Source organism: Eptatretus burgeri, chromosome 7 (assembly GCF_056783735.1).
Source record: "Eptatretus burgeri isolate ZD-2024b chromosome 7, Ebu_testis_v1, whole genome shotgun sequence".
Taxonomy (NCBI): Eukaryota; Metazoa; Chordata; class Myxini; order Myxiniformes; family Myxinidae; genus Eptatretus; species Eptatretus burgeri.
The window spans coordinates 89,664,769-89,674,768 of record NC_140967.1 but is presented as its reverse complement, the minus strand read 5'-3'; the positions used below and the strand labels follow the sequence as shown (position 1 = coordinate 89,674,768).

The 10,000-nt window shown below is 47.7% G+C and overlaps 1 protein-coding gene across 6 annotated transcripts in view; it reads right to left on the bottom strand.

Annotated features, from left to right (window-relative positions):
* The window catches only part of ASB3 (ankyrin repeat and SOCS box containing 3), a 50,765-nt gene that overhangs the window by 12,112 nt on the left and 28,653 nt on the right, over positions 1-10,000 (bottom strand). For 5 of the 6 annotated variants that reach the window (XM_085889504.1, XM_085889505.1, XM_085889507.1 and 2 more), the window contains 2 exons: positions 9,679-9,856; positions 1,921-2,037 (listed from right to left, as the gene is read on the bottom strand). In XM_085889504.1, the coding sequence (XP_085745630.1) occupies positions 1,921-2,037; positions 9,679-9,856 (295 nt within the window). The remainder of the gene's footprint in view (positions 1-1,920; positions 2,038-9,678; positions 9,857-10,000) is intronic. The other variant, XM_085889508.1, reaches the window with a different exon arrangement.

Here is a 10,000-nt window from a genome sequence, read left to right as displayed (position 1 = left end):
GGCGCCCTGTTCTCCCTGCTCTTTTCTATCTGGGTTTTTGCATGGAAGTCTGTGGCACCTTGTCCGATAAGTAGAATTGTTAAGTGCATGTACATAGTAAATAGACAATGGCTGTAGGTCTTTTTGCTCGTGTCTTGTCCCTTACCCCCATTCATTGCATACGTGCCTGCATTATAAATAAATGTCCTCATTGTTTGAATATTCACCTGTTCGTTGCGTCACTTCCTCCATTGAACTGCCGTAATTACGTTCGGGATAATAGCCGATAAGATAATCGGGTCCGACAGGGCTTGGCGATAATAAACCGCTCGGCAATCGCAAATGGAGCGAGCTGCTTAAAGCGGCTCGTGTCCGTACGGGTCCCGTTGAGGTGTAAATCCCTGGCATTTCTGTCTGCGCAAATAATTAGGTAAATTTACAATTCGGCGATCAACCCTGTCGTGCGTGGACAGAAGAGTTGGCTGATTTATGGTGTGGTTAACAACACCCGTAGCTGGGTTTCGGCGTTGATCCGAAAAGCTGCAACTGGATTGCCACGGTCGGTGAGCGCGCGGCCGCAATTAGCTAAAAGCGGTCGCCCGCACGCCGGAGTGGAGAGATTCCACAACAATATATATAATATTTTATCCATGATTTAAGGTACATAATGAAAAAGAAGCATGTGCACACTCACGCACACATGCACACACCCCTAATTAAAATTATGCCCCAGGCAAGGGGCGTCTTAGGCGCCCCCTCTACATTTGTTCAATTTTTGAATACTTTATGAGGTGGCAGCAAGGGAAGGCAGTGGTGAGGGTGTAGCAAGTGCAAGCAGGGATGAGGTTACAGCAATACAGATAGGTAGGAATGAAGCCATGGAGTTTTGCTGGCGATAAACTACTAAATACGAGCAAGGACAACCCGTCGCTTCACTGATGGGGGTTATTAAGGAGGGGGGGCTGAGAGAGGAGGGAGGGGAGAGAGAGGAAGAGAGGAGAGAGGGAGGGGAGAGAGAGAAGAGGCAGGAGGGAGAGGAAGCTCGGAAGGGGAAGAGCGAGGAAAGGGGGAGTGGATAGAGCTATGCTTCACCAAATGTTGCTATACCGCGGAAGGGAGAGATGCGAAGAGGGAGAGGGGAGAGGGAGAGGGGGAGAGGGAGAGGGAGAGGGAGAGGGGGAGGGGAGGGGAGGGGGAGGGGAGAGGGAGAGGGAGAGGGAGAGGGAGAGGGAGAGGGAGAGGGAGAGGGAGAGGGAGAGGGAGAGGGAGAGGGAGAGGGAGAGGGAGAGGGAGAGGGAGAGGGAGAGGGAGAGGGAGAGGGAGAGGGAGAGAGAGAGAGAGAGAGAGAGAGAGAGAGAGAGAAAAACAAGTTCAAATGAGCTAAGATCCTCATCCTCTTAATGATGACATCATAAAAATGAATATGACATCATTGTGATGTATCAGGTTTGCAATAAATTATTATATCTGTGCTAATGCCCAGCTTGATTCCCACAAACAATATTCAAACAGCTTGCCTAGTTTCAGAGATAATGGTATAGGCGATTTCCATTAGCAGCGATATTATGACATCAACTTTTTTCTTGGAAGAATTTCCAAAATCGGAGATGGTTACTGCCTGCGCTTGGGGTTTCTGCATTAACATGGCAAGTTTCATGAAGATCCGATGAAAACTTTGGGTTGTGAAACAAAAAATGTCAAAAATAGGAATGACGTCAGAAAAATAGATATGATGTCATAGTGATGTATCATATGTGCGGTAATTCATCCCTGCTAATGCCCTGTTCGATTTCCACAAACAGAATTCAAAAAGCCTGCCTAGTTTTGGATATAATTTTTTAGGCGATTTCCATTAGCGGAGATATTTTGATGATATAACTTTTTTTCTCGGAGGAATTTTCTAAATCAGAGATGGTTACTGTCTGCACAGGGTATTTTTACATATATATGCCAAGTTTCAGGAAGTTTCGATGAAAACTGTAGGCTGTGAAACAAAAAAGTCCACAAGAAGAAGATGAAGAACAACGTGAGTAAGACTTGGAGATCCTCCACGAGGATCTAAAAAAAGAAGAGGGAAAGGTTAAGAGTGGAGGTGGGGTTAGTAAATAGAATGATATGTTATGCTTAATGACCGAACAAACACACAAAAACAAACTCATGTTAGAACAGCTGTACACACAACGACACAACAGAGTTGATAATGTAATCTGCTGGCACATTTGCAAAATCTTTGATGTCCCAGTTCCAGGAAAATTTGTGGGAAAATGAACCAAAAGTCATCACTCAAAACATGGAAGTACCAACCACTCACGTATGACCAAATGATCCCAATGAGCGTGAACATCGAAAACCAAGCATTGCGACCAGATATCGAAAAACAAAAAAACAAAAAAACAGAGAAGAGTGCATTGCTTATTGAGGTGTTGATACCAGTGATTTTGGACAAAACGATGCAGAAATCAAGAAAATGACCAAACACCAAGACCTTAAGCATGAAGTGAGAAGATCCTGGAAGCTGAAGAATGCCAAAGTTGTACTAGTGATAGCTGGACCAACAGGAATGATGACAAAGAACCTCACAGAGATATTAAACATAGGGGCAATACCCCTGGGTGCTCACCTGGTCGTGGCTGGATAAGATAACCAGGCAACCACTGGTTGGCATGGATGACCCACAAAATATTGTTGCGGGCTGGGGGTCGGGTGAAAGGGCCACGAGGGGGAGGAGCTATCTCGGCTCCCACCAGACTCCCCGGAATTGTAGGCCGTCGCACACGGATAATTCCGTGATGCGGCGGGTCGCGGACTGACCGTGGATGCCAATAACTCAACCGCGTGACCGAGGGTCCTCCCGTCTTACCTAATTAATCATGTGATTTAATTACCGGGAAACACGCCCTCGGTACGCCTTATCCGAACCGGATCACTTTACCAGATCGGATGCAGCCAAGCGACACTGGCAAGGACGTACCGGCTAAAAGGAACGGATCATTGGGAATAAAGTCCCGGCTAAGCTAGGATTTGGACTATGCTGGATCAATGAAAGAACAGACAAAAACGAGCTGGGAACATTTCTAATAATTATTTATTTACAAGCAAGCGAGGAAAGTTTTGTGGCACATTTAATAGTTTTATTGGGGTGTGCAATGCAGGGATAGAAAGAACTGTGAGAGTGAGGAAATGTACAAGCAACTTACAAAACAGACACAGAGCAGATTTAACCTGAAATAATAATAATCTTCTGCAATCTTAACTGACGAGGACAGGCGCCAGGACAAGCACACACGCACGCACACAACCCGATGAAGAGGAGTTAATGAAGAGGAAAAGGAGGAGATGAAGCTAACGGTCTCTGAATACCTTGCACGATTGCCCAATCGCGCCACCAATACGTTTTGGGGGGATACTCCGCTGGGTGATACCTCCCCGACAGCTGGCGCACCGTTTCTTGCTTGGTGGCAATTCGTGCAGCTGGCGTCGGTCCAGAGAATGAGGTGCAACCATCGGGCATGAAGGGAAGGACTTGGGTGGAGAAGGCTGAGTCGAGAGCGAGTGGGGAGTGGTAGGCAGGACCAGGTGGGTGGAGTCAGCGACATGTGGGGGGGGGAAGTGGAGGCGGAGTCGCAGCGAATGGGAGGAGCAGGGGAGTTGGTGATCCAGCTCGTCAGAGAGAGAGAGTGAACGGCTTTGCCATCCGCCTCTTTTAAACCCCGTGGAGCGGGGTGGGGGGGGCACACCGAGGAAATGCGTCTGCACCCGAATCAGGCGCTCTGATTGGCCATGGCCCCCGCGCTGCCCGGCCGCGATTGCCAGAAGCAGCTCCACTCCACTTCTGTCAAGATGGCCCCAAGCTGTGGGATCGTCTCGCTCTGACCTCACAACATGATATGCATTGCCCCTCACCGAACTCCGCGGCATGAATTGCCTTGCACGAACTCCCTGACCGTGCCCTGACGACTAGCCAAGGGTCGTGTCGGCCCTGCATGCCCGCCCGGATACCCCCGGCTAGCGCTGGTCAATGTGCCTGCTCCGTGATGCGCCACGCAGCCCGAGCTGTACAGCATGCCCTTGCCTGACCGCGGCTTCGCTGGCCGGAGAGCCGAGAAGGTAAGATGTTATGGCAAACCCATGCACAGACGGTAAGATGTGTCGATTCCTGCCCTGCTCTGTACGATAATAAAGTGTCGCGAGCAGCGCAAGGGTTTGCCTTCGAGCACATTCCGCACAGTGCACGCGGATCCGCCATTAAGCACGTGGCCAGCGCTCGCGTTCGCCCGATTCTGTTATCGTATGCGTGTGGCCAACTCCGATCTGTGTCAGGCATTGAGGGGAACGATCGGATATAATAATTAGAAGGAGGTTTGGAATGAAAAAGGATATAGATACAAGTGTCAGATGGAGAAATGGAGTGAAAAGAGGATACCAATATAATTAATCCAGAAATGGGTTGAAAAGTATGTGCCGAACGTATCGTGCACAACGTGGCATGGTTATCATTTTTCTATTAGCGGCCTCTGACGATGTAGCTATTGGCACCAAGCTACGAGCCACGCTCTTGCCGATATTGGGTCATTTGCTTCTGTGTTGTGAAAAACAACATCCGTGCAGCCTCTTTCAGAGATATTCATTCGTATGCCTTTTCAATGCAACTGGCAATCTCACCCCAGATCATTGGAAACATCAGACGATAATCTCAAGCTTGCAGCAGAGGTTCGTTCAAGGATATTGCTGTTTCCTCGCAGCTGCGCTGCCGATGCTCGTGGTGTCGTTGCAGCTTTATATTCCCCTACCCCGGCCGCGGCACGTGCTGCACGTGTTGGACGCAAATTCGGATTTACCTCAGGAATGAACAGAAAAGAAGAGTAGAATGAAGTTAGTGGTGTAAGCAAACCTAGATATGAGATCCCCGCAACGCACATCCCATTTGACCCACCAGACAAAAGGGAAGGGGCTATCTAAATGTATATTAATGAAATAACTGTCTTGGGACCACTATATGTTGGATGCCATTGCCTTGGAGGCATGCGGTTCCGAGAACCGCAACAATATATGATGGAGAAGAAAGTGAATACCGATGGATTTTTTTTTTTTAAATGCCATGAATAAACCTTGGGACATCACGGGTGATAAAGGTTGTGGTGAAGTTTCATCGAAATTGTGTGTGTGGCTTCAGAAAAGGAAGCAAATACATATTTTGGGGGTAACCCCCCTTATATCCCCTTCGAGCCAGATTTTTTTAATGTCGTGAACAAACTTTGTGAAGTTTCCTCGGAATTGTGTGTATCGTTTGAGAAGAAAGCAAATACCTCTTTGGGGAGGTAACCCACTCCCCCACCCCCCTGCCCCTTAAACTCCCTCTGTAAACCCATTCAGACCTCGTTTTTTCTTTAATGCCATCACGGGTGATGATTTAATGCCATCATTCTTTAATGCCATCATCATCACAGGTGATGAAGGTTGTGTTCAAATTTCATTGAAATCCGATGTTTAGTTTCTGAGAAGTTGCGAGTATTTGTGGACGGACAGATGGACGTACGACGCGCCATCCCATAACCTCCCCGGAGCTACTTTACAGGTGTGCTAATAAAATATTCCTGGGAATATAATTACAAATAAACTACAGTTGGAAGCTCTCCAGGGTTCAGGGATGATCCTGAAGAGAGCCCTCGGCACAAAACTAAGAACAGAAAACTTCACAACTTGGTCGATGAATCGTGACCCTTTACCGAAATGAAGGTGGATACTTTGAGCACACCCTGGAAGGACTCCATTCCACATTCTGAAACTTGCATATGAAGATACCATTCAACGACACACACACACACACACACACACACACACACACACACACACACACACACACACACACACACACACACACACACACACACACACACACACACACACACACACACACACACACACCTGATCGGTATCTGTTTCACCTCCCTACACTCAAGAGTAGTTAATGCATGGAACGCTCTCTTTGTAAAGGTAGTGGCAGCAGAAACAGCAGATAACTTTAAATTAGAATTAGACAGGTACCGAGAAGCATTGTAGATCGAGGGGTATAGGGATATTGGCAGGACTTGTCGGTAGTTGAAGTATGGATGGGTGATTGTGATGTCTGTAAGAGGGTCTCCTCAAGGGATAGTGTGTGGTCGGTGTTGTACATTCTTCACCCAAAAACGACCTTCACCCCCACCGCCCCCAAAATATAATGTTTATTTTATTTTAATACCCAGATGATATCCTTGAGCCTGCTACACTTTTCTCATCCCCACTCCTCCTCCCATTCCCTCAATTAAATTAAGTCGTTAGTGTGACGGATATATTTAATCTGGTGTTTGAGGCATGACCTTGTTATAGCTTCGTGGCAGATGTATGCCAAGCCCAGCAGCCAGGGGCACCACGAGCATGGCACCTCAGGTGGTCACCTGCCCTGCACCTAAATCCGGACACACAGGGTAGTGCCATCACATCCCAGGGCACTCTGAGCACTAGCAACATCAGAACAATGGTGCCACCTTTCTCACTGCATGCAGCAGGGCATTTCCTAAGAATAAATTTCCTCCTCTCCATGGATGCCAACCTATGGGGATTTTCCGTGCTCTTATCTTTTTCAATGCTGAGCGTCAAGCAAGGAAACAGCACTTACCATTTTAAAAAATCTTTCATAAGACTTCGCCAGGGTTCGAACCGCTGACCAACCACATACGGAGCGGATGCTTCAACCATTACACCAGAGTCAGGTTAATCACACCTACAAGTCCTACAGTATACATCCTCTGGCCTTCTCATACTGTCTTCCAATTCCTCCTCATTAAATCATGTCTTACTTACTGCGACTATGTCATACTCCTCGCCAACTACAAAAGATTGAAGCACCTCAATCTTATTATTTAAACTTCTCACGTTGGTATAGAATTTTTTTTTTAACTTGACCCTTCCTGTAATATTTTTTCCTCCCGAACTTTTACCAATCATGTCTTCATTGCCAGTTTCCTCATTTATAGCCTCTCCCCTTCCTCCACCCTAATCAAGTCCAAATTCCCTCCACAATTACCACTGCAAACCTTGCTGTCCCCCCTTTCTGTTTGGTTTGTGGCCATCATTCTGGACACACTACCTTTATGCCAGAAAAAAAATTATCATTGCTTCGTCAACACAAAACCTTGCTCCCTTCACCATTCTTCCAACCATAGGTTGACATCTATTGCTCGACTCATGAACTCGATTCACTTTCCCATTCTCAGGAAAAATATCAGAAAACATTTCCTCACAAACTGTTTTTTCAGTCTACTTCACGATCCTGTGACTTTTTCCAATTCTCAGAGTAAACCTTTCCCATATCATTCCTCCCACATGTAACCACAGCCATCTCTTCCTGCCAAGGCCTGACACAATGTCATTTAACCTTCGTTAAATATCCCTTATGCCTGGTGTTGGCTTAGCGTTAAAGGTGGCTGGCTTGGAACCTAAGGGTCCTAAGTTTGAGCCCCTGCCGGCCATTGAATTAACACCAGGTGGGGTTGACTCAGCCTGTCATCTTTCCGAGGATGGCGAAATGAGTACTAATGTACTGGGTAATAACCCATTCGGGGTAACATGCGTCGGAGTGGCAACCCGTCCAGGACTGTACTTCTTACCAATGAAACTGCCTCAGCAGCCAGATGCACCTTTACGGCATGAAAGGAATGGAACGATATCATTATTAAATATCCCTTATTCCCTCACACTCCTTCCAAACAACACAGCTCCATGTGTATATATTTAATATAGTTTCACCCCGACCCACATTCACTCCGCCCTCGCCCCTGCCCACGCAAGCGCTCTGCCCTCGCCCCTGTCCTCACCCTGCCAGTGCGATCTTGCCCTCGCACGCTCCGCCCTCGCACCTGCGCGCTCCGCCCTACTCCTGCCCGCCCTCGCCCCTGCCTGTGCGCGCTCCGCCCTCGCCCCTGCCTGCGCGCGCTCCGCCCTCGCCCCTGCCTGCGCGCGCTCCGCCCTCGCCCCTGCCTGCGCGCGCTCCGCCCTCGCCCCTGCCTGCGCGCGCTCCGCCCTCGTCCCTGCCTGCGCGCGCTCCGCCCTCGCCCCTGCCTGCGCGCGCTCCGCCCTCGCCCCTGCCTGCGCGCGCTCCGCCCTCGCCCCTGCCTGCGCGCGCTCCGCCCTCGCCCCTGCTTGCGCGCGCTCCGCCCTCGCCCCTGCCCATGTTCACTCAGTCCTCACCCCTGCCTGTAATCTGTGACAGTTCTGTTCCTGCCATTATATACCATGAATTTTTGCAAGCTGAGATGAAATTTGAAGACAAAACATCCAAGAACCATGACCAACGGGTGAGCCAGTCGACTTTTCCAAAGAAAGGCTTGAGGCATTAAAAATCAGCCAATAAATGAAAAAACTAGCATGCAACAAGGTCTGCCAAATGTCAAGCTTAACAGTGTCATACCATATTGATAAACCTCATTAGAGTCATGAGCCTCACTGCATAACCAAGGGACTGATACTGCCAGCTGAAAGCACATGTTACATCACTTGGGGAGAGCTTACCTTTCCTTTACAGGTTAGTGCATTTCCATTACCACGACACACGTCACCAAATTCCAGAACTCAGCAGGCAAAGTGAAAGACTAAGTGTGGAACGACATAAAGATGAGGTAAACTCTGAGACGAGACATTATGCCTTTCCTTGATCAGAGTCTGCAGTGAAGCCATTTGTGGTAAGGGAAGGGAAGAAAGGAAAGCACACACCAAAGGCAGACTAAACTATAACGGCACTTGGTATGGCACATACCTTCGCCAGGCTGAACAGTTTACGTTTTGCATTCCACTGATAGGCTGGATCTGCATCTGGACCTGAATCCAAATCGAATCGGCTTGTTCTGGTCACCTAACCAACTCATCCACCTAGTTTTGCCTACATTCCTTTTCTATAGTAATTATCTGCAGGCGAATGTAGTTGGACCACTTCCCAACTATAGCATATGAGAGTACAACTTTCGTATATTATAGTTTTAACTGTAGCATTTTTGCCTGGGTTGAGATATCCTGCTATATATCGTTTTTGGTCCCATCTCAACGGTGAAGAAACACTTCAAAAATTCTCGGATCCGGATCTTCAACAAAATCTCATCATTTTGTCCTTGTGAAACACCCAACCTGTCCACCAAGTTTCAACCGAACCTGCTCATAACTTTTTAAGATATCCTGTTCATAGACAGACAGGGGTGAAAACATAACCTCTGCCCACCTTTGGTGGCAGAGGTAATAGGGCAGGCACCACCATGCCTTTGAAGAGCAAGTTGGAAAGCACAGCCTTAGGATTGGCCTGATGTTGTTTATTTGACTCGCCTGAGGATGGATACATGAAACAGCTATTTCATACAAATTTTCTTGCGAACTCCTGTATTTTGATTCAAACCATTTTCCTGACATCTGAACATATGCATTAGCCATGTTAAATGGCAGCATCCTCACTATTGTAGGGGAGGGAGAGGGGGAAGGGTGATCAAGTATAAATAAATTGCTGAAGAGTGGACGGAGGGAGGCTTGATTCAAAAAGGTTGAGAACCCCGAGTTAAGGCTGGTCATAGTCACCCAGCAGTGAGAGGGTTAAAATAACAATAGGAGCATTAAGTGAAGGTGTGAGTGGGCAGACCCAGAAAAACTCCTTATGAGACGTCTCCTTTAAGTACATACCTAATGTGTCCCCTCTCAGCAGCTGCGTGGAGAGGTGTATGCCACTGAAACGCATCGCAGGCTTGCATGCAAGAGGCACCTGCAAGGAGGAGTTCCCGAACACAATCCTCATGCCCTTCTTGGGCAGCTATGAATAATGCAGTTCCTCCATCACCTGTTTGGGATGCTATATTGGCTTCTGAGGAAAAGAAAAAGCAAAATATGTTCAATGAGCATAAACAATGGGGGGTGGGAGGAGACAAAACAAAAAAGTGTTTTAAATACAGTAATGCAGAAAATATTACAAACAATTAGGAAAAGAATAGCAACAACACCAAGGGCT